The sequence below is a fragment of the Mchenga conophoros genome, linkage group LG3, assembly GCF_057382185.1.
Source record: "Mchenga conophoros isolate Kocher_MC1m ecotype Shallow Benthic linkage group LG3, M_conophoros_male_GT1.1, whole genome shotgun sequence".
NCBI classification, from domain to species: Eukaryota; Metazoa; Chordata; class Actinopteri; order Cichliformes; family Cichlidae; genus Mchenga; species Mchenga conophoros.
The window spans coordinates 16,744,339-16,769,345 of record NC_140528.1 but is presented as its reverse complement, the minus strand read 5'-3'; the positions used below and the strand labels follow the sequence as shown (position 1 = coordinate 16,769,345).

At 40.4% G+C, this 25,007-nt stretch overlaps 3 protein-coding genes across 3 annotated transcripts in view; 1 reads left to right on the top strand and 2 right to left on the bottom strand.

Moving 5' to 3' along the window:
* Positions 1-25,007, bottom strand: part of LOC146577475 (NACHT, LRR and PYD domains-containing protein 12-like) — a 320,541-nt gene that overhangs the window by 194,406 nt on the left and 101,128 nt on the right. The window lies entirely within an intron of this gene.
* Positions 4,716-10,329, top strand: LOC146577480 (uncharacterized). The gene is made up of 8 exons (XM_085254607.1): positions 4,716-4,783; positions 5,646-5,939; positions 6,232-6,395; positions 6,503-6,599; positions 6,767-7,108; positions 7,789-7,939; positions 8,402-8,511; positions 8,618-10,329. Exons 1-8 carry the CDS (start codon positions 4,745-4,747, stop codon positions 8,945-8,947), a joined length of 1,527 nt encoding a protein of 508 aa, XP_085110733.1. The 5' UTR covers positions 4,716-4,744; the 3' UTR covers positions 8,948-10,329.
* Positions 19,343-24,067, bottom strand: LOC146577479 (ribonuclease inhibitor-like). Its single transcript, XM_085254595.1, has 3 exons — positions 24,018-24,067; positions 21,672-21,845; positions 19,343-20,996 (listed from the first exon to the last, which is right to left on the bottom strand). Exons 1-3 carry the CDS (start codon positions 24,056-24,058, stop codon positions 20,984-20,986), a joined length of 228 nt encoding a protein of 75 aa, XP_085110721.1. The 5' UTR covers positions 24,059-24,067; the 3' UTR covers positions 19,343-20,983.

Genomic DNA, 25,007 nt, shown 5'->3' with positions numbered 1-25,007 from the left:
ACGATGATTTAATGATCACACACGTGGGAGATGGACACTGATGCAGACAGCCTCAAAATCTCAAAATGGTGGAGCATTGCTCAAACTTTTATAACCTCTGGTGCCTCCACCTTATCATAAAAAGCCTAAACATTCACATGCTCTCTCTCACACAGCGCCTAAGCTACGACCTTGGCTCCCTGTTTATCTGCTCCTGCTGAAATGGGGCAGAAAACTCCAGCACACTCTGTTCTCTTCTACTCAGACAAATTAGACAATAACCTTCTGCGAACAGTATTTCTTATAACTCAGCAATATAATGCATCATAAAACAATATCATTCATTCACAACAGGTCAGCAATTTAATGTAATGCAAATCAGTTTAACTAATGCAATAGTTATCAGCTTCTTCTAATTCAGGAGAATAATGCAAACTAAAACTACATAATAATTCACAATCTTTAATTAGGGGTATAACATGGCATAAAATAATATCATAATTTTACAATACACACCCACGTGCTGAGATTGTAAAGATGAAAAGTGAGCAGAGGAAAATGAGCGTTTCAGGACAACGAGGCGGTTTCCTCTTCTTCCCATCTGGCAGCCTCACAGCGGGGAGTTATGAGGTAGCCCCAACCTACCTCACATCTCCCCGCTGTGCAAGAACGAGCTCAGCAACACAAGCATCCTCTCTCTTTCGCGAGTGCATACATGCACATCTACAGTGCTGCATGCCAATGAACCCATTTTCTTGGAGCACCTACACAAGCTGCAATCTACAGATCGTGTTTCACAGCGCTACAGCGAGAGGCAAACACCTCCCTCTGTTTGTGCTTCATTCTAGCTTCGTCCCTCTCTTCCCAACCACACACACCAACACCTTCCTCTTGTGAATTTTATTTTAATCCTTAACATAAAGACAGCTATAAATTAGGATAATCAAACTTGATTTATTACCTCCTTGCTTCCAGGGATCCGGACTTCCCTGTAATCTTTAAAGTGGTATTAAGGAATAGCTCTCCAGGCTTTTTAAAGTGTTTCTGATTTTTAATCCAGGGCTTGTATTTGACCACTTTTTGTCTGTTAAGACCCTTCACACTAATCTCTGAAACATTCAAACATAAACAGACACCTAAGTCACGGAAAGGACCAGAAAACTTAACAAAGAACCAATTTTAAATTGTATCTGTACACATTTACTTGCAGCCTATTGCAAAAAAACAAAACCCCACATCATTTGTTCTCACTTCTTTAGTTGAAGAATGCAGTTAATAACACCGTTAACACAGACTGACCTGGCAAAACACGAAAAAATAAGGGGGTGGTTCAAGACTTTTGCTCGGTACTGTATGAGAAATGGAAATGTGCACTTCACAATGTATCGCTGCACTTCGGCAGTACTGTGCAGATTAAATGTTTTTTCCTTCCCGATGCATGTGAAAGGTTAAGACTTACATCTCCAAATGTACTGGAACTGATTTGAACCAGAGGACTCAGCCACACTGTTACTATGTACTGCATAAACACGTTTACCGATGAAGGTAAATCAGACGCTGTCCTGACTGTGTGGCTAAATTTTGTGCTGAAAGCATCAAATCAATTGAATATGATTAACTTGCTATGAGAGGTTTTTACTCCAAGTGAGACTTTTTCTGGGTTCATACACCTTTCAGGGTCAAATTCAAGCACTTTGTGAGCACGTTTAATGTCCATTTTCAACATTTTCCAGCACATTACCATAAAAAGGATGCATATTTCACTTCGCATCACCTGAGTAAGACCACGTGAAAGGCCAAATTAATAAGTCTTCTCATCAGATATTGATGCTTCTTTCTTATGTGACACAAAAAACAGGAGGAGACAGATCTTTGCTTGTGTTGTTTTTTAAGTTCATTCATTCAAAACTACCTGTAAGACGCTTAACTACATTGCAGTCTGTGTTATTGTTGTAGACCTAATTATCACCTTTAAAGTGTTTGTGCTAATAACATCATGTAGAGTAAGACAGGCATAGAGAACAGCACTGACTGGGAGAGGCTTTGAACAACTAACCCTAACCCTTGAACAAATTACAACAATAAAAGAAAAGTTTGTGTAATGTACTCAGTCACATTAAAAACGAGAACAAGTTCCCAGAGATGGTTTCACAAAAACATGTGTACGTCTTTTGAAGTCTGCAAGTGAAATCAACGGAGAGCCTTAAATCCTTCGGTTATGTTTTCCATGAAGACGGAGCAGAAAAGGAGAACGCCTTCTTCCCAAGCTCTGCATGAACTGATGGAACAGTGGATGTAATGATGTCCTGAGACTGCAGGCTGTGACTAAACTGTTTGCCTAACATGTACTCTGATAAATAGGAGGCAGTAAACCAGAAACAGATTGATAGATAAAATGATACTAATGGACCATCCTGTGTAAGACCAATGAGGACCAGTTAACCAGAGAACACAGAGTACAGTGGTGTGTTAAAGGTTTACAGACAGTTATAAATCTTAATGCCCCATGATGGACAAAATCCAGCAGATGAAGAGAGCGAGCAGTCATTCATATAAATCATGTCACTGTAATCCAGGGCAGGTAAAAAAAAGGTGGCAGCAACAAGCTTTTTCCTGTGAAACATGATCTGTTCCTGGAAGAGAAGCCCAACTTCAGCCTCAGTGTCTTTATTAGATGGTCAATGTGTGGCTTATAGGAACGACTGTCATCAAGCACAATACCGAGGTATGTGTACGAGGCCACAGTTTCAATAGAAATACTTTGAGCAGATACAGGAGAAGGAAATAAAGCCGGACCCTCTTTCTGTTTGTGAACAACATGACTTTGGTTTTTTCTACATTTAAAGCCAGTCTGAGCCAGCTGAGACTGAATACTATCAACAGCTGCTGTAATGGTTTGAAAACTATGTTGATGGTATAAAATGAACAGATGCATCTAGATTTTGTGCCACACCGTTGACATAAGTAGCCCAGGACAGAACCCTGTGCACTCGTTTAGTGACATTTAAAAAGCTGCAAGAGAGACCATTGAGCTGAACGCACTGCTGATGTCCAAAAGAACATTAGAGAAGCAGGCAGCTGCTCGGTCTGAAAGGCCTATTTCCAGTAATCTATGACATAAAATGCTGTGGTCAGCAGCTCAGCTCATAAACCAAGGGACTGGGAGCAGCTGCTACTGAGTGTTGCTGGAGTTCCTGTGCTGTTAGAACCTCATCCTCTCCACGCAGCTTGGAAGTAGGTGAAGTTGTGCCAGAAGATTTTTTGTTGTGGTCAACAGTGTCAAAGACTTTGATAGATCAATAAAAAGAGCTGCACAGTAGTTCTTTGCATCCAGCGCTTCATAGACGTCTTTGAGAACTTTTATCGAAGCAGTTCCAGTACTGTGCAGTTTCCTAAAACCAGACTGGAAGGGAGATAAAATCCTATTTTCATCCAGATAACTTTGAAGTTGATTATTTACCAGCCTTTGAAGAACCTTAGATAAGACACAGAGTTTGGAAATTGGCCTGTAATTACTAACTGTTGAAGAATCACCAGCTTTCAGTGGGGGAGTACAGAGGCACACTTCCACATCTGTGGTAAAGCCTTCTGTTGTAGAGAAAGATTAAAAATATAAGACACTGGCTCAGCTATGATATTTGCAGCCTAGTGCAAGAAGGAAGGAGAACGATTGTGAGGACGAGTTTCTGGTGTTGGGGCTATTCAAAGCCTTACAAACCTCTTCTACTGTGACAGGTGTGAAGGAAAAGGTATCAGTAAGCAGGAACTACGAGCAGAGTTGTGTGCAAGAGGTTTACCATCAGATACTGTGCTGAACAAAGAACAAGAAGCAACAAAGTGTTTGTTAAAGCAACATTTCAGTTTTGTGTGACACAGGAGTGGAGTCGATATTTAAGTGAGGAGGAAGCTCTGAGGAGTCACAGCTGGCAGAGACACTTTATAGTTTGCCAAAACCTCCTACGGTCGTTTGGACTGTCAGTCGTTAAAGTAAAAAATAGTTACATTGGATCTTGATGATGGAGGCAGTAATCTGATTACACAGCTAATGAAAACGTAGCCAATCAGCATCAGAGCCAGACTTCCTGCCCAGGCCTGGTTTCTCTCATGTACACTCTTAGAAAAGATGTGTTAAAAAGTGACACAAAAAATGTGTTGTTACAATATTAACACATTTTGTGTGAATTTTAACATAACATGTGTAAGACAATGTGTAAACATTGAAAAAATGTGTAAAACGCTCAACACACTTGATGTGTTGCACAGTTTAACACATTTTGTGTGTTATTTTCAGAATCTAACAACAGGACCTAAAATTAGCAGCTCAGTAATTTGATGCTAGCCCTGTGTTTAGTGAAATAAATTGTAGATTAACAATGTATTATAACTATATTAACTGAATAAATAAAATGTTTAGTTATTGTTTGTTTTCCTTAATCCTTTCCTCATTACGTTCAACAAATAAAACATTTTATAATTTAATGTGGACCAAGGTGTGTATGGTGTACTAAAATTCTGAAAGAGGATTAATTTTTTATTTCTCAATATGTATGGCATACCAATTAATGGCCATGGCTATACTACAAGCATAAGTATCCACAAAGAACAGGCTTAATTTTGACCGCAACATGTGAATACAATTGAAGCAAAAGTAGGAAATTAAGAATACACATGCTGAAAATTGAAACAAAATCTGCCCAGCAACATGACATACCAGCGGCGGGAAGGGGGCGCTATCTTTCGCGCCACTGAGACAAAGGAGACAAAGATGGAGGTTACGTCGCCTAGTATGTTGTCAGACCTTACAGTAAGTATCATTTACCAGTTTATCTTAATGTACTGAAAATATGCCGGGTTTCTGGAAAAATGTGAATTTATATAAAATATTGGAGTTATGTAGGAGTTTTGAGTTTAAGTTAATTACTGCTTAACTACACCTAGCTAACTTTAATGTAACAGTCTTGCTAACATATCCTACTCTTAATTTTATTATTAGTTCTTGGCTTTCGTGCCATACTCCATTAGAGTTAATGTGTTTTGGTAGTATTTTTATGTATTACTTTATTCATGTATTTATCTATTTACTTTATTTATGTATTAGAGTATTCAGAAATTGCTCTTAGAACCAGTGTGGTAGTTGGCTAGCGGCTCCGACAGGCATTCTGGTGTCTATGAGCAACGCCAGAGTCAGCACCTAACATTTGCAGTGTTGTGTAAAATGACAATATTGTTGTTAGCTCTGAATATAGCAAATGTAGTTATCACCGCGACCATTCGTTTGCTAGCACAGAATAGGAATTTAAGACTGAGTAACTTTAGTTTGATGTCGCCCCTCTGTCTTCTGTTATCACACTTAATAGACTACATTTAGTAGTGTTGTGATAATTATTTGTTATAATTACTTATCACTGGTTAACATGAAATATACCTCACATTGACAGAGATAATTATTTTTTAAGCAGTTAAAGCAGTTTTTGCATTTAGTATGATTAACTAAAGTCTTTCTTTTTTAAGGCTTTTTGCTGGAAACATGCTCTGATATAGTTTATTTTTTATGCAGACCTTATGAGGAAGTAATAGTCAGTGTTATTTAAAAAACAAAAAAACAACAGCAACTTGACCATGCAAATTATCTTACTTATTTAGCCATGTGTTTCTTTTATTTTCAGCACGAATATGACAACTTAGAATCTGTCAAAGTCCTTGTAACCACTTTTATAGATGAGAAAGAGATTTGTAAAAAAATTCTTCATGTCAGCAGTGCCAAAGACATCATAGGTCAAAGCCAAGCTCAGCACATGGGCTGCGTGCTTGATAGGTTGCTAAAGTATAACACTGATTTCATGGAATATATTGATGTTGACAATGAGGTAGACGTTAAGGACTTTGATAGATTCCATATCTTCCTGTCAGCCAGAGGGCCACCGATGGAAACCTCTCTTGGGGAGATTAGACAAAATCAGGTACACTTTGCATTTCTTCAGTTTCCTAAGTCATAAAATGTGTTTTAACAGTTATTAACTATTAGTCAGGATCAGATTTATTCACCAAGTAGCAACTAGAAGATAAAATCAATTTAATTATTATTCAGAATTTCTTTTAGTCATTGCGTTATAATCACGGTAATTAAGAAACCGCCTTCTTCTGCTGCAGCTTTTTGAGTAAACTCATGCTTCTATGCTCTGTGGAAATTTGCTGTCATGACTTTGAAGATTATTGCAGAGAGGTAAAGTGTCTGGTGTTGCCTTTACACAGTCTACCATTACCACAGAAGAACAAAGTCAACCCCTGAAGTCACTACTCAAGAGGAAAGCCCCACAGATTCTTAAGGAGTATGAAACTACAGGTACCCTGTCAGTGCCATCGAGGAAGCTTCTTGTGAAGACTTGCATTGGGGATTTGGTGGAGAGGTGTGGTTAGTAAGTATAGCACCTTACTGCACTTTGTTAAAATTTTGCAATGAATCTTTTCTTTAAAAATGTTGAAGTGCACAGGAGTAAAAAAAAAGGTTACCTTTATTTTCCAGTTACCCTCTTAGTGCAGAGAAGTTGACTGTAGCAAAAAGCATCATCACCACTTTTCCATCCCTGAGTGTCCGAGTGGCAGGACAGGGGGAAGGATTTGTAAGTAAATTTAGCATTTTAATAATGTAAATTCCACTACATACTTGCACTTGTTCCCACTTACTGTGTATCTTTTAACCTTTATCTCATTATTTATTAGAGCGGGTTTTTTTCTCAGTTAAAATTGCTCAGCTGTTATCCATATACCTCTGTCCTTTCTTCCTCAGGAGCATTATTATGATCCAGTCTCTCATTGTGGATTCCTAGAGACTAAACTGCGCAACCTTAGACGGAATCTCGACCAGGGGCAGAGACGTTATAAGAAGCGAAAAGTGACCAATGACTGTGGTGAAGACAAGAAGCTCAGGCAAGAGGATGGGAATACCAGCAGCACAGATGAGTGGGTCACCCTGATCAAAAGATTGCGGCCCTCAGCTGAGAACCTTCCAACTATCATGTCAGGCATGGAGGAAACATACGCCAGTCGCAGAGCCTGGATTAGCAAGGACTCCCCCACTGCTGCTGAGATATTCAGAAAGTACCCACGGTTTTTGGACATGCCAAGTCTGGTAAGTTGCTTGGTTCCCTGGTAATGGTTTATGTACTCCTTCTCCACTCAGTTGTGTATTGCATACAAAGTATGTAACAGGAGTGGATACATTTGGAGGTATGTTTATGAGCTCCTAGTGAATATTTTGAAAGTTTTATAATTTCAGAGTTGGATCTTTATTCACTGGGCTTTTATTACAATGAGCATCACGTTTCAAATGATCCAAAATCTTAGTTGTGCCACCAAATGACTATCTAATAGTAGGGACATCAAATGACAATGCAGAAGGTGCTGCTCGTGGAAGTGAAAAAATGACAAAAGGATCACCTAAATTTGTACGAACTCTGCTTTCACCTATTTTCAGCAAAAAAGCTGTACAGGACAAACCGCAGACAAAATAAGAAATTGGCCTCTAGAAAGTTGAACATCAGCTAAAACGTCCTATTTTTTTTCTCAGGGTCTGATGGGACCCAAATCATAGCTAAAATTAAGGAATAATAGACTTGTATTCAAATACCACTCCAAGTAAATTGTTATGTTTCACTGTGTAGGTAAGCTTGATGTGGAAGTGGGTAACAGAAATGTGATACTGTAAGGTTTGATTTTAGCCATACAGCTACCAAATGGGCAGAATGTACTTTTAATTTCATGTATTTAATGCTTAATTTTAAACTTAAATACTTTTTTTCTCTCCATTAGCTGGACTTGGAGTTTGGCAAGCTTACAGGAGGAAAGGTGGACCTCTTTTTACGAAAATGGGAAGCCAGTATCATTCCGAAACTCAAATCAGTAGCTGCCCTGGAAACAAGAATGTCCTCTCTGTTGAAGGATTTTGAAGAGAAGACTGAAGGTATTTTTCCATCCCCCCCGCCTCACGTTTACTATTAGAAAGTAAGAAAAAAAGGATGATCAAATTAATAGTTCTGTTTACTGTCTTTAGATGACAAGTAAGGGGATGTTAAAGGCTGAATAGAAAAACTATACAAGAAGGGGTTATATTTTTAAATTTTGTTGTTCTTTTTCAAAGAAATTGTTAGATGCCACCCTTTGGTAAATGAATTGAAATATGTCTATGTTTACTGATGGTGGAGAATGAGGTCTATGGAGATGGTTGTAAGGAGAATTTAAATTATGTGGCCTTGGGCGACTTTATTAGCTGCACATATAAGCCAAATGAGGTGCATTAAGCCTCTGCATTTCTGATTTCATCTATTCACAAAAGAAAAAGTCATTTTTGATGTACATCTCATAATTCATTAAATAACACATTTCTGTATTTTGAATAATTTTACATCTTGCTTTTCTTTGTTAGATGAGGTTTGTTACACTGCCCTTGTGGTGTTAACACACCTGCTCCCACCAGTTGGTGCCAGTCGTTGCAGCCTTAAATCAGCTATAACGCACTTGGTTGATTTTGCACTTGTATGTATTCAGTACAGTTCTCATGGTATTTACCTGAGGAAAGCATTGGTCAACACCTCACTGAATACTTCTCTAAAAATCTATCTTTATCTTCCCCATCTCCAAGCCTGGAACAAGTATTGCATCGCTTTGCAGTGATCCTGAAGCATCATCCACAACACACCAACCCCAGCTGATATGCATCGGTGATCTAAAGAGTGCAACCAGGCAGTACATCATTGTTGCTAAGAATGATAAAGTAACCATTCCTCTGAATGATGGCCTGACGTGTGCTGTGGATAAGCTTTTCAAACTGTACTGGGTATGTAACTTGTCCTATCCAGCACCGCTTGGCTCTGTCTTCACCTTCTTTGAGTTTGTCTATGACCTGCCGCTGTCCACCCAAAGGAAAACCAAAGTACTGGAGCTGATTGCACAGATTAAAGCATGCAAGTAAAATGTTCACCTGTCCAAAATGTAGAGAGTCTCTGTTCACAGAGGTGAGAAACCTCATTTGGCATCTTCGTCAAATACACTGCTTAACAGATGGACAAAACTTGAAAATTATATGTAGCCAAGATGGCTGCCCAAGGACGTATTATAACTTAAATTCATTTTCAAAGCACCTGCATAGATCTCATTCTACTTCATCTTCAATGGATGCTGACTCAGTTCAACCTTCTTACCAAGGAGAGACATCAAACAGTTCAGTTGAAACTGATGATCTAGTTCCTGATGTTTTGGAGATACCCAGTGATGTAGCAGGTGCAGTATCAAAGTTAAAAAACTATACTGATCTTGGTGAATGTGCTGCTTCTTTTATGGCACAGATGTATGCATCATCAAATATTACTTTAACAGATGTTACAAGAAGTGTAAACTGTACAAAGGAGTTGCTTGAGAAAACTGTAGACTGTTTGCAACAGTCAACTGCTGCTTTGTTGAGTAGCTTGGATGTACCACAAGACAGTGAGGCTGTTCAAGCATTAATGAAGGAGTTTGAAAGTGCTAAAAACATATTTGAAGATGTAGACACGAAATATAAAATGAACAAATACTTCACTGAGAAGTTTTCCCTTGTTAAACCACAGGAAATCTTTCTGGGTCACAGGTCAGATACTGTAAGAAAAGATGGTCAGATGAAACAGGTTTTGGCAGCAGATACATGCCAGTATGTATCAGTCATTGAAACGCTCAAGTTTGTATTCCAACATGAGGACATTCAGGACTTCTTTGTTCAGAATAAGAAGAACACTGATGCCAAAATGCGTGATTACTGTGATGGCTCTCACTTTTCCTCACACCCATTGTTTAAAATGTACCCTGATGCTCTTCAAATGCAACTTTACTTTGATGACTTTGAAACAACAAATCCTTTAGGTTCCAAGACAAAAATACATAAGCTAGGAGCTGTGTATTTTACCTTGAAGAATTTGCCACCAGAGTGGAATTCCTCACTTGCAAATATTCACCTGTGTCTTTTGTTTAACTCAATTGACAGGGAGGTATATGGATTTGACAAGATTTTGAAACCACTTCTTGATGACTTGAGATTTCTTGAAAATTCTGGTCTAATTGTGGATTTAAAAGGTCATAGCCATCAACTATATGGTACAGTTTGTGTGTTAACAGCAGATAATTTGGCAATTCATTCACTTTGTGGCTACCTTGAAAGTTTCTCTGCAAACAAATTCTGTCAGTTTTGCATGATTGACAAAGCAGATGCACAGTTGATATATGATGAAGACAAAGTTGAGTTGCGCACCAAAGACAGTTATCAGGAACATGTCAGCTTAAACGAACCAAGCAAAACTGGTGTAAAAGAGGACTCCTGTCTGAATAACCTTAAAAGTATTTTCATGTAACACAAAACATAAGTGTTGATATCATGCATGATGTACTTGAAGGTGTAGCCCCTTTAGAGGTTAAGTTAATGCTTCGCCATTTCATTTATGAGGAGAAGTTGTTGACTTTGGAACAGCTAAATGAGAGGATTTCCAGTTTTCAATATGGATATGGAGACATTAAAAACAAGCCAAGTGTTATAATGAACTTGAGAAACAGTGAGAGTGCATTAAAACAGACAGCATCTCAAATGTGGTGCCTTTTACTGGTCTTGCCCTTTTTGTTGGGAGATTGTGTAGACCGAAAAAGTCAACATTGGCATTTATTTATTTTACTGAGAGAGATATGCAGTATCATCTTTGCACCAGTCGTTACAGGGGGACTTGCAGTATTCCTAAAAGAACTGATAATAGAGCACCATACTCTTTTCAAACAGCTGTATGCCACAAATATTATTCCGAAACATCATTTTATGATACATTATCCAAGAATGATGGTTTTGTTTGGACCTCTGTCTAAACTTTGGTGTATGCGATTTGAATCCAAGCACAATCCATTTAAAAGACTAGCACATTCAGTTTGTAACTTCAAAAATTCAATTCAATTCAATTCAATTTTATTTATATAGCGCCAAATCACAACAAAAGTCGCCTCAAGGCGCTTCATAGATACAGAGAAAAACCCAACAATCATATGACCCCCCATGAGCAAGCACTTTGGCGACAGTGGGAAGGAAAAACTCCCTTTTAACAGGAAGAAACCTCCGGCAGAACCAGGCTCAGGGAGGGGCGGCCATCTGCTGCGACCGGTTGGGGTGAGAGAAGGAAGACAGGATAAAGACATGCTGTGGAAGAGAGACAGAGGTTAATAACAGATATGATTCAATGCAGAGAGGTCTATTAATACATAGTGAGTGAGAAAGGTGACTGGAAAGGAAAAACTCAATGCATCATGGGAATCCCCCGGCAGCCTACATCTATTGCAGCATAACAAAGGGAGGATTCAGGGTCACCTGGTCCAGCCCTAACTATATGCTTTAGAAAAAAGGAAAGTTTTAAGCCTAATCTTAAAAGTAGAGATAGTGTCTGTCTCCCGAATCCAAACTGGAAGCTGGTTCCACAGAAGAGGGGCCTGAAAACTGAAGGCTCTGCCTCCCATTCTACTTTTAAATACTCTAGGAACAACAAGTAGGCCTGCAGAGCGAGAGCGAAGCGCTCTAATAGGGTGATATGGTACTACAAGGTCATTAAGATAAGATGGGGCCTGATTATTTAAGACCTTGTATGTGAGGAGCAGGATTTTGAATTCAATTCTGGATTTAACAGGAAGCCAATGAAGGGAAGCCAAAACAGGAGAAATATGCTCTCTCTTTCTAGTCCCTGTCAGGACTCTTGCTGCAGCATTTTGGATTAGCTGAAGGCTTTTCAGTGAGTTTTTTGGACATCCTGATAATAATGAATTACAGTAGTCCAGCCTGGAAGTAATAAATGCATGAACTAGTTTTTCAGCGTCACTCTGAGACAGGATATTTCTAATTTTAGAGATGTTGCGCAAATGGAAGAAAGCAGTCTTACATATTTGTTTAATATGTGCGTTGAAGGACATGTCCTGGTCAAAAATGACTCCAAGGTTCCTCACCGCGTTACTGGAGGCCAAGGTAATGCCATCCAGAGTAAGAATCTGATTAGATACCATATTTCTAAGATTTTCAGGGCCGAGTACAATAACCTCAGTTTTATCTGAATTAAGAAGCAGAAAGTTAGCGGCCATCCAGGTCTTTATGTCTTTAAGACATTCCTGCAGTTTAACTAATTGGTGTGTGTTATCTGGCTTCATGGACAGATAGAGCTGGGTGTCATCTGCATAGCAGTGAAAATGTATGCTATGTCTTCTAATGATACTGCCTAAGGGAAGCATGTATAATGTAAACAGAATTGGTCCTAGCACTGAACCCTGTGGAACTCCATAATTAACCTCAGTGTGTGAAGAGGACTCTCCATTTACATGCACGAATTGGAGTCTATTAGATAGATATGATACAAACCACTGCAGCGCAGTACTTGTAATACCTACAGCATGTTCTAATCGCTCTAATAGGATATTATGATCAACAGTATCGAACGCTGCACTGAGGTCTAGCAGGACAAGCACAGAGATGAGTCCACTGTCAGAGGCCATAAGAAGATCATTTGTAACCTTCACTAAAGCTGTTTCTGTGCTGTGCTGAGCTCTGAAACCTGACTGAAACTCTTCAAATAAACCATTCCTCTGCAGATGATCTGTTAGCTGTTTGACAACTACTCTTTCAAGGATTTTTGATATGAAAGGAAGGTTGGAGATTGGCCTATAATTAGCTAAGACTGCTGGGTCTAGAGATGGCTTTTTGAGTAAAGGTTTAACTACAGCCAGCTTGAAGGCCTGTGGTACATAGCCGATTATTAGAGATAGGTTGATCATATTTAAGATCGAAGAATTAATTAATGGCAGGACTTCTTTGAGCAGTTTTGTAGGAATGGGGTCTAAAAGACACGTTGATGGTTTGGAGGAAGTAATTATTGAAGTTAACTCAGAAAGATCAATTGGAGAAAAAGAGTCTAACTTAATATCAATGGTACTAAGAGTAACTGTAGATAATATTACATCTGTGGGATGATTATTGGTAATTTTTTCTCTAATGATAAAAATTTTATTTGTGAAGAAGTTCATGAAGTCATTACTAGTTAACGTTAAAGGGATGGTTGGCTCAAAAGAGCTCTGACTTTTTGTCAGCCTGGCTACAGTGCTGAAGAGAAACCTAGGGTTGTTCTTATTTTCTTCAATCAGTGATGAATAGTAAGATGTTCTGGCTTTGCGGAGGGCTTTCTTATAAAGCAGCAAACTATTTCTCCAGGCTAAATGATGATCCTCTAGATTTGTGACACGCCATTTCCTCTCCAGATTACGAGTCATCTGCTTTAGGGTACGTGTTTCAGAATTATACCACGGAGTCAGGTACTTCTGATTTGAGGCCTTAGTTTTCACAGGAGCTACAGTATCCAGAGTCGTACGTAGTGAGGAGGTGAAATTATTAACAAGATAATCGACCTCTGTTGGGGTAGCGTTCAGATAGCTGCTTTGCTCTGTGTTGGTACAGGGCATTGGAGATGATAACAGTGGGTGGATTATATTCTTAAACTTAGTTACAGTGCTTTCAGAAAGACATCTACTTTGATAAAGTCTACTCTTCACCGCTGTGTAATCAATTATTGTAAAAGTAAATGTTATCAGGAAATGATCAGACAGGAGAGGGTTTTCAGGAAACACTGTTAAATGTTCAGGTTCGATGCCATATGTTAAAACAAGATCTAGAGTGTGATTAAAGTGGTGGGTGGGTTCTTTTACATTTTGAGAGAAACCAATTGAGTCTAATAACAGATTAAATGCCATGTTGAGGCTGTCATTTTTAGCATCTACATGGATGTTAAAATCACCCACAATAATTATTTTATCTGAGCTCAGAACTAAATTAGATATAAAGTCTGAGAAATCAGACAGAAACTCTGTGTAAGGCCCAGGTGGACGATAGATGATAACAAGTAAGACTGGTTTCTGAGTTTCACAGCTGGGGTGGACAATGTTAAGCATCAGGCTTTCAAATGAATTAAAAGTCTGTCTTGGTCTTTCATTAATTAATAGGCTGGTGTGAAAAATTGCTGCCACACCGCCCCCTCGGCCTGTGCTTCGAGATTTCTGGTAGTTAGAATGGCTCGGGGGTGTTGATTCATTTAAACTAACATAATCATCCTGCTGCAACCAGGTTTCTGTAAGGCAGAGTAAATCAATTTGTTGATCAATTATTAAGTCATGTACTAACAGAGACTTGGAGGAGAGAGACCTAATATTTAATAATCCACATTTCACTGTTTTACTCTTTGGTTCAGATGTGGATACTGTATTGTTCTTTCTTTGTAATTGTTTATGTTTAAGTTGTTTGTTGCTGGTTTTTAGTTTGTTTTTTGTCTTTTTGGAAGCTGACACAGTCTCTATGGAGATGGGTTTTTGGGGGGGTAGCAGGAGGAGAGAAGCTGCAGAGAAGCGTGTAAGACTGCAACTCTGCTTCCTGGTCCCAACTCTGGATAGTCATATTTTGGGGGGTTTAATAAATTTGTCCATATTTCTAGAAATGAGAGCTGCTCCATCCAAAGTGGGATGGATGCCGTCTCTCCTAACAAGACCAGGTTTCCTCCAGAAGGTTTGCCAATTATCTATGAAGCCCACATCGTTTCTGGGACACCACTCAGACAGCCAGCAATTTAAGGAGAACATGCGGCTAAACATGTCACTCCTGGTCTGATTGGGGAGGGGACCAGAGAAAACTACAGAGTCCGACATTGTTTTGGCAAAGTTGCACACCGATTCAATATTGATTTTAGTGACCTCCGATTGGCGTAACCGGGTGTCATTACTGCCGACGTGAATTATGATTTTACTGAATTTACGTTTACCCTTAGCCAGCAGTTTTAAATTTCCTTCAATGTCGCCTGCTCTGGCCCCTGGAAGACAATTGACTATGGTTGCCGGTGTCTCTAGCTTCACATGTCTGAGAACAGAATCGCCAATTACCAGAGTTTGACCCCCGGCGGGTGTGTCGCCGAGTAGGGAAAAACGGTTAGACACATGAACGGGTTGGTGGTGTAGCTGGGGCTTCTGTTTAGGACTATGCTTCCTCCTCACCGTGACCCAGCCTCCCTGATTCCCCAGCTGCTTGGGACCTGCCGGGGAACAGCTAGCGGGGCCTACGCTATTTTCGGCTGCACCAGCTACAGGGGCCTGGCTAGCTGCGGGTGAATGAAGGGTGCGAAGCCGAGTCTCCAATTCAGTAATCCTGGCCTCCAGCGCTGCAAATATGCTACATTTGTTACAGATATCATTACTGCTAAAGGAGGCCGAGGAGTAACTAAACATCTGACACAATGAGCAAGAAAGTGCAGGAGGGACAGGTGAAGTAGCCATGGTGCTAACGAGTCGGCTACGAGCTAAGCTAGGCTAGCGAGACAGTACAGAGACAGTGAGTGAATACTTTGGCTATAAATTAGGTAGTGAGTACACAGAAAGTGTGCTTCGGATGAAGCACGTGAAGATTATACTATGAAAGAAGAATGTATTTAAAAGTTGTTAATAGTGATGTGCGGATCGATCCTGAAATATCGATTCCTCCGATACCAATCATTTATGTTCTAGAATCGATTCTCACATTAAAATATCGATATTTTAGTAATTTAGAGTAAATTTGTAGTTTATCATTAACAGGAACACAGTGGAAAGAAACTATAACATTCGGATTGCCTACATTCAAAGGAACTACTTCCTCTTCCGCCTTTCATAGTCATGTGCGAAATACGGCTGTATAAATGTCTCGCAGCCCCTTGGCGTGCGCACTCACAACAATGGCTGAGCGTAATTGTGCGGATGTATTTTACCTCCACAAACAGCTGAGCCGTGGTTTGCAATAAATGTGGCAAAAAAAGTGAGGTGTTGTGGCCATACTTGCCAACCTTGAGACCTCAGAATTAGGGAGACATTCAAAAGGGCTGTTTGGGCGGATAAATATATTTTACAGGGTTTATTTATCGGATAAAATACGTTAAATGTCACCGTTATTATTGGCCAGCCCGGAAACAGCGGGGGTGTCCAAATTCAGAGGCTGCTTCCACCTGAGGACCGGCCTTCGCGGTCTAAAGAAAGCCGGGTAGTACGTCACGAGCTCCCTCGGTGGAGTGAAACTCTGCCGTCTGCTCCTTGCTGTCTAAAATATAACCGGACACTGACGTAAACTCTTCTGTTTAATCAGTTTTCTGTTTGACGTTTATTCAGCTGTGTGAAAACCCCGGAGGAACCCTCCCGAGGGAATAATAAAGTTTAATTTAATTTAATCTAATCTAATAACTTTAATCTCAGCCAAACCGATTTACTCACGAACAAATAAAACACTGAAAAAGCCAAACAAGAACATTTTTAAGTTATCAAAGTGACTTGTACATCATGTTTAACCCGAGTGGTGAAAGACCGCGGGGGTTTGAAGACGATGTGTCGGTCGGCTCAGATATTTGAAGTTTACACAGCTACATTCTCACCTGAAAATATGTTAAAAGTTTTTTTGCGACCCAGAAAGAGAAATAAGAGTGATATTAAAACTAAGTCGCTGCCGTCATTGTTGGAAACTGGAATTGGCGATATGGTTTTTCAACTTTGTTGTCCGGGTGGAAAATCTGGAGAAAGGTGGGATTCTCCCGGAAAAATCGGGAGGGTTGGCATGTATGGTTGTGGCAACATCACTAACCTTGTCAAACACCTCAGAGTAAATCATATCACAAAATATGACGAGCGTATGTTGAGGCGAACTGAAGAGGAGGAGAGGGACAGGTGCTGCTAGGGTGAGAGTCTCTCACGGAGTCCTTTAGTCCTCCAGGCAGGCAAGGTGTTCAAATAGCACACAACTTTAGTTTTTTTATTTCTATATGATGAACTCTGCATTATTAAGTGATAAGAAGAAGGTATTCTGATGTCCTGTAATCATTATGACGCTATAATTTGAGATACAATAAATAAAATCCGTTTTGTACAAAGTATCGGTATCGGATCAGTATCGTCGATACCACCCTGAATATTACTTGGTATCGGATCGGAAAGGAAATCAGTGGTATCGCACATCACTAGTTGTTAATTAAATCGCTAAGCAAATAAGCTACTCAGAAACACCACTGTGTTTGAGCAGGAACAGGAAGTGATACTCTACCACAGAGCGAGCGAACACCAAGTGACAGCGCCACCAAGAGTCAGCAAATACAGCAAAAAATGTGTCAAAAACATTGGCTTTTAAACATCAGGTTCAACACATGTATCACTATAAGCATAGTGATAATCTAGCTAAGAAAATGGATGTGCCCAATGCCTATCTAGTTAGTGTGGGGTCACTGAAAAAAGCAGATGTCTTGTTAGACAACTTGAGGTTAACCCTTGAACAAGACCTTTCTCTGACTAGTACTGTTTTTGTGTCACACAGTATTGGTGTGTACGGCCAGACTTATAGAACTGGTTCTGTATTGACATTAAGAAGAGACTTTAGAGAAGAGCCTTTGTTTGGTGAAGTCATTCATATCTTGCCACAGTCAGTTAATGAGTCTGTCTTCGTGTTTGTGAGGATTCTGAAAGTCAGCTTCTTTGATGACCATTTTTATGCCTATGCAGTGGAAAGGTCAGACGAATATGAACTGATTACATTGGCTGAAATTTTTGATTTTCAGCCTTTATATATAGTGACAAGCTTTGATGCTAATAAGCTGTATTTAAACCCAAGGTACAAAATTGTATAACCTGGATGCTATATTTGCCAAAATGTAAATATATTTTTCTGTTTGCATGCAACTGCACATTTGTTGAATGTTGACAATTTGTTGAAGATGACAACTGTTACCTTTAAAAAAAAGTTAATTCATGTATTGTCTGGACATGATTATATGAGAACATATATATTTGACATTTTAGTGATGTAGAAAGTTATTAATTAACTAACAGATATTAATTTTGTTTGATTTTGTCAAGTAAAAATTGTAATATAGCTTTGGCTAAAATTGAATTTAATACATTTTAATTGAAAAGATTCTGAAAACTGTTGTTTATTCAGTTTGTAATAATTTATAATATGCTAAGTAACAAATGGAATTCAATAAATGTATAATATATACCATCTTTTTTCTCCTTTTTAAAAAAAATGAAATGCACACATTTTAACACATCTTTGTGTCAAAATAACGCATCCTTGTGTTGACTTTTTTTAACACAGAAGATGTGTTAAAGGAGCAGACACATTGTGTTAAAACTGACACATCATGTGTTGTCCCTGAGCTGATGCAGCACATGTGTTAAAATGTAACACATGATGTGTCAATTTTAACACATCCTTTCTAAGAGTGTAGGAGATCGGCCGGTACTGAACCAAACCAGGCCTGTCCCGACCTTTCACCCTGACCTGGCAAAAAGGGGCGTGTCTGTCCACAAAGTAGACACAACTCTCCTGTAAATGTTCCCAAACTGACATTGTCAGCCTGTTTAATACGACCCCAGTTCAAACTGATGCGGGCTCGGAGCGTGAGATTTTAGTGTTTCTCACAGCACCAACTATGCAGTGATCACTCAGGTCGTTGGCAAAAACTGCAGATGTGGAAAACTTACGCAGCATATTAGTTAAAAAAGGTCAATAAGAGCAGATTTATCTGGGTGTTTAGGATCAAGGCGTGTGAGGCTTTAAATAATTTGAGTCAGTTTTAAAAACAAGCAGCGTGCCTTAAAATCATCAGACACAGAAGAAAGCCAGTCCCAATGAAAATCATCCATCTGAAAGACGTCATTAAAATGCAGCTCAGATAAAAGTTGAACCAGAGACGGTGATGTGCTGGGGGAAGCAGGTGGAGGCTGATAGCAGCCAACAACAGTCTGATTTCCAAACAGATCAATAGTTAAGGCTAAGATTTCAAATGGCTGAGGTGCAGATGGAGAGAACAAGACTTGAGCAGCAAGACAGACCTTCACATAAACTTCCAGACCTCCGCCTTTTCTGGGACAGTCTGAGTGCTAAATGTTAAATCCATCAGTTGCTACGTTTTTATCCAGTAAAGATTTGGAAAGTCTCAGAAACAACAATGATACCAGCACCGCTTGAACAGGCCCAGATTCCAATCATATCCATGTTAGGAAGCACACGACGTGATGCACGTGTAACCCAGACAGTTTTTAACATCTGCTGGTGTTTCACATTCAGCCAGAGGCCCAGGGTTAGGTTGGATACCAGACAATAATAAAAGCATCGTTATTAGACTCTAGAGCTCGTTTATAGCTGACACCACATGTAGAGTTTAAGTTCACACAGAGACGATGACATTTTTCTAAAACCAGCAAACAATAAACAAGAAATGTAACAAGAGTTTCAGAAGAAGCTGTTTTACAGAGAAATGATTCCCTGAAGACAAAATTATTATTATCATCTTTATTTCTCCAGGTGAAAATTTAATTGAGATTAAAAATGTTGTTTTCAAGAGAGACCTGGCATCATGGCAGCAAGAGTCAGAAATACATCATAATTCAAACAAATACAAAATAGGAAAAACATCCTACATAAACTTCATAAAGTTTCATTAACAGACTTTGAACAATGGACTTCAAACTTCCCCCCAAAACAACAGAAACACATTTGAAGATAATGAATGACATTTATCCCTCTAAAGAAGGACTTAGACTACGATTTAATATGAATGAGAACATGTTCATAAATGGATGCAACCAAAGATTTCATCAATCCCTGATTTAGAGACAACAGAACATTTGGTTTGATTTCACAAGATAAGAATGACGACTGAGTTGGAGGATTGTTTTATGTTTAGTCAAATCTTTCCTACATAAAGTCGGATTACAAAATCATTCCCTAAGTTTGTTGTTTTATTCAAGGAGTTGAAATTATAGAGAAAATCTGTGAAATGACTTAAAGAAAACAAACAACCATAGCTGGACTGGCCATCGGGCATACCGATGGCCAGTCCAGCTATGGTCGTGCCATCAGTCAACCCTTCACATGGCAGCTGTGACACGCGTGCCCAGGGTTGCCGACCCCTGCTCTAAAGCATCTGATTTGGATTCCTGAGATCAAATATATTTTCCTTTGGCTTTGTTTTCTTCCCATTTGTGGCTTTAATGTAGTGTTACATCCTGTTTGTTTGCTTCCATCTGTATACATGTCTAGATTCACTGTTATGTTTCTATTCTTACATTGCTGTGTGATCACTGTTCCCTCTGCTGACTGATGTGACCTTTTGTATCTCACACTGATACTTGTCATATTTGTATCTGCGCCTAAAAGATAAAAAGTTTTCCATGCTAAAACACAGCTCCACCTCCTGCAGTTCTCCCTCTGAACCACTAGATGTCTCTGTTATCTAAATGAAGACGTGCAGCACAGCAACCACAGCAGTGCTCAGACCACACGTGTCCTGTTATTATGTATAAAAGCATGAAACAGGTGAGACAGGTGGGATCAATATTAATGTTGTGGAAATATATGAAAAAGCAACAGAAGAGTGAAAACATTTCGTGTTTCTAGAAAGATCTTTCAGCTCACAGCTGCTCACAGACTGTATTTACAAGTGCCAAACTGCAACTCTACAGTACATCTACAGTATATATCAAATATATTCTGTATTCAAATCTATTGAGTGATGTTTGAAAGTCTTTCCAGGTGAGTTTGATCCAGGAAGGTCTGAAGCCAGAGTCAGACAGAGACTGTGCAGAGACTGTAGAAGGACAGAGCAGCAGCAGAGCAGTCCAGATACACTGATGATCCTCTGTCAGATCCAGAGGGACACACAGGGATGATGCTGGACTCTACATTGTGTCTGACAGTGGAGCTGTTCTCAGAGCAGTTCACTCTGCAGCACTGACAGTCATCTGCACTTCTTCTCATTCCTCTGTCAGTCACTGCTGGATGAAGCTCTCCTCTCCACCTCCCAGTAACATGGCCCAGTCAGAGCGTCTCTACACACAAGCTGCTGCTGCTTCAACCTCTCTGGATCACCAGGACACAGCTCCTCCTCTCTCAGCACACACACCGTCCTGTTTACCATCACCAGCTCCACCTGCAGAGAGAAGAAGGAAGAGCAGAGGAGATAAACGAGTGTTTCCAGAGACTCTTCATCAGCTGTCAGTCAGTGATGCAGCACATCCAGTATAAAGAGCAGCAGGGACTTCAGTGCTGGGACTGTACTAGGACTCATTGTTGCTTCACTTTTTCTAATCTTTGGATTTTTATTGAAGTTGATGAAAATGTTTTTCCCTCCTAGTTTGAGTTTGGACTTTCATTCATTAGAAGAACCTTGGTGTGTCCACTCTGAGCTCTGTAGGAACCCCAACAACAAGCCCAACAATCCAGATGGACGGTTCCAGCTGTTAACTGGAGGAATTCCATCCAAACATCTGCTCTCACTAAATTCTTCCTCACCTACAGACTGTGTTCTTCACTGCTTTAAACTTGGAAATGAATGCAGTCATTGGTCTGCGTTCTGCTTTGTTCAGAGAGCTGATTGGCTGTTGACAGTGTTTGATCAGAGCGTGTCAGCCGTTACTATGGTGACCATAAAGGTCAGAAACAGGAAGTGTTTGTGTCCAATCCTGAAGCCTGTCACCATTCTCCTCTCACAGCTTCACTGAGAAGCTGCAGCTTTACAGGAAACACTGGATCTTTGTTTCATACTGACTGTGTTTAGTACAATACTGCTGACAGCACCACCCACTCACTCCATCACTCTACTTACACCAGAGTCTCCAGTCTGTAGTCTGGACTCTGCTGAAGATCAGACAGCTGCTTCACATCTGGATCCTTCAGGTTGTTGTCCCACAGCTCCAGCTCTCTCAGATGGGAGGGGTTGGACTTCAGTGCTGCTGCCAGATAATCACAGCTGATCTCTGACAAACCACAGTCCCACAATCTGTATAAAGAATGAAAGATGTAAGTTTATTAGACAAAGTGTGAGCTTGAAATCATTCAGTGTTTCATCATCTGTTCAGAGCTGAAAAAGGTTCAGAATGTAGAAGTTTAGAAAATGGAAACTCCAAACAGCTGAAGCCAACAGGAAGCAGCTTCAAACAGGAAACTGCAGAGTTTCAGACTATATGTCCTGATGCAGCCAGTTGGATTTTGGAGATTTGAATCTCTGTTCTATGACTAAGTCCTTGAATCATTTCTTCCAGTTGGTCCAACAAGACAGACTAAGTATTGGACATGTGTTGTGGCTCCATTAGGGGAGCTTCTAAATGTGATGTGATGGCCCCTCTGGGTCTGTCAGGTCACAGCACTGAAGAGAGCTCAAACTGGGTACACAGTTGTTCCAGTCTGGACCAAAGACTCTATACTGGGACTGAGGGACTGCTTTGACTGCACCCACTGGGACTTTTTAAAGGCTCATGTTCTCACTTAGATTATCGATTTCTACTTACATTTCTTTCTGGGAAAAATGGGGATTACTTTGGAAACAGGAAGTATTTTCCCCAATAAGCAGCCCTGGATTAGTAAATCACTCCAACATGTTCTCAGGCAGAAGAAGCTGTCTTGTTATGAGGGAGAGAAGAAAAAGATTGAGGCACAGAAACTTGTTGAAAGAGAGATAAAGCAGCTAAAATCAGGTGTAAAAGTAAAGCAGAGGATGAGCTGAATAAAGGACACTCAAGCCTGGCTTGGAAAGGAATGAAGTCCATGGTGGGGATGCAGAACAAGGAGCAAAGATGAATGTGATGCTGAATCAGCAGAAGACTTGGACTCATTTGATTCCAGCTTTGATATCATTGATTTCAATGAAGAGCTTTGTGATTGTAGCAAAGGGCTGGTAGCTCTGAGAGTCCCACTGATGAGGTGTTTGTGTGGAAATCTCTTAGTGGGACCAAAGAGAGAAAAAGCCCTGGTCCTGATGCTGTGGGAGGGAAATGATTGAAGTGTGCTGTGAGGAACTGACTGGGAGATTTTCACACATTTTCCAGTCCTCCTTGGAACAACAGGAAGTTCCCAGCATATGGAAACAAAGGTTAAGTGTCCTATGGCACTCAGTGATGATGGTGCTGTGGCCCCACCACCTCCACCTCTTTGTAAAGGAACTAACTGTAATCTGAAGCTTCAAATGGAACTAAGACTTCCTCCACTAGGTGGCAGTGTCTGATGAGAAAGTGTTAGTGGAGCTGGCCTGGAGTCAGAAACAGGAAGATGCAGGATTTGGGCTGAAATGGGGAAAAGTGGTTCGCACTAGTGCCTTAAAGCAAGAAGGTTGTAGGTTGAAGCTTGTTGGCCTTTCTGTGGAGGTTGGATGTTCTCCCACAGTCCAATGAAATGCTGCTTAGGTTCATTGGTGCTTCTAAATTGGCTGTAGGTGTGGATGTGAGAGAGTGCTTCTCTGTCTCTCTCTGTTGGCCCTGTGATGGACTGCTCACCTGTGCAGGTGGACCACGCCTCTTGCCCTATGACAGCTAGGGCACAGGCTGCAGCCCTGTGAGCCTAAGCTGAATAAACAGTTAGCAAAAATGATCCATAGATGGCCTGAAATCCCCCAGTTAGCAGTTTGGTAGATAGCTATGACATGCTAATCCCATCCAGCAGCTGTATTCTTTTTTTTTTTTTTTTTTTTTTTTTTTTTCCCTAAATGACATCAGAAACAGCAGTATGCGACATTACGTGATGGCAGAGCTTCAGTTCATCCTTTGTCTTTTTTTTTTTTTTTTTTTTTTTTTTTTTTAATAAATAGGACAGGGGGAATGAATGAGAGAAAGAGGGGGAGAGAAAGAAAGAAAACCAAAGGGGAGAAGAGACGGTGAGAAGGGGGGGGAAGAGAGAGAGAAAAAAAAAAAAAAAAAAAGAACTCCTGGGTCACCTGTATGGAGAAAAAAAAACAAACAAACAAAAAAAAACAAACAGAGGAGACAGCAAACAACAAAGAGCAACATAATAATAGAGAAAACAAAGCACCATCACAATAAACTAGCTAGTCATAGATATCAATATTTACTAAATAATAAACGATATTGTGCAGCACGCAAGATAGACAGCGCACAGTGTGCTTTGAGGCAGCAGCCAAGAAAGCTTTAGTCCGCGTCTGTGAATACCCATGTGTGCATACCTGTGTGGATCAGCATGCTTGCATTCCAAAGGTTTCTCCATGTAATGATCTGCTAGGGAGTGTGGGGGGGCCACAGCCCCGTCCTTCAGGGTGTGAAGCGGGTATGGAGGAGATCAAAACTCCAGACATCCAGAGGCCCCCAGAACACAAGAGACCATGGAAGACCAACAGAGGGGCAGCCGCGCCACTGTTTCAGTAAGAGCTGAGGAGAGTCCCAGATGAGGGCTCGCCCAGCAGCCGCGGAGCAGAAGTCAGGGGGAGTTGCAGTGACGCGCCCGTGAGCTCCGCCGGCCCCCAGCTGTGCCTGAGTGACCGAGCCCCAGGCCGAGAGGCCGGGGGCACCCCACCTCCAAAGGGGCCCGAGCGAGCCCCAGGCCCCAGGCCCCGACAAGCGGCCGCCAAGGAGTGAGCCGGTGTGTACCCGGACGCCCACCCCCAGACACAAGCAGCTGTATTCTACCTGTAAGCTGATCCCTGCTGAGCCAAAGCACTTTTTCATATACAAATTACAACCTTTAATAGAAACCTATTGGTCAGCATCTTATTAGCCTGCTGTTAGCTTCATTCCACAGAAAACAGAGAGAAACTAACAAAGTTGATAAAGAATAAAGAGAAATGTGCTGATTTAAAGCCTTTGATTTAAAGTGCTTCAGATGATGTCTGTCCACTTCTGTCCACTCATTCATTCATGTAAGCTTTCTAATGCAGCTTTGATCTTCACAGTCTGCTTCATGAAACTCATTCTAACCCTGAATGTCAGAGTGTTCCTCCTTCTCTTTCCCATCATTCATGCTGGCAGTGGAGGAGATTTGGATGTTGGACTGTGTTTTGGATGATGTGTGTATGTTTGTGTTGGACTGCTGTCTGTAAAGCAAACGCACATTTTGCTTTGGATTTCAGTGTCAGACAGACTTTAAGGTGGAATGAAGAGTTGGAGAGTTTCACAGTGAATTATCCAGTGGAGGATTTTTCTTCTTCTTTGAAGGTTTG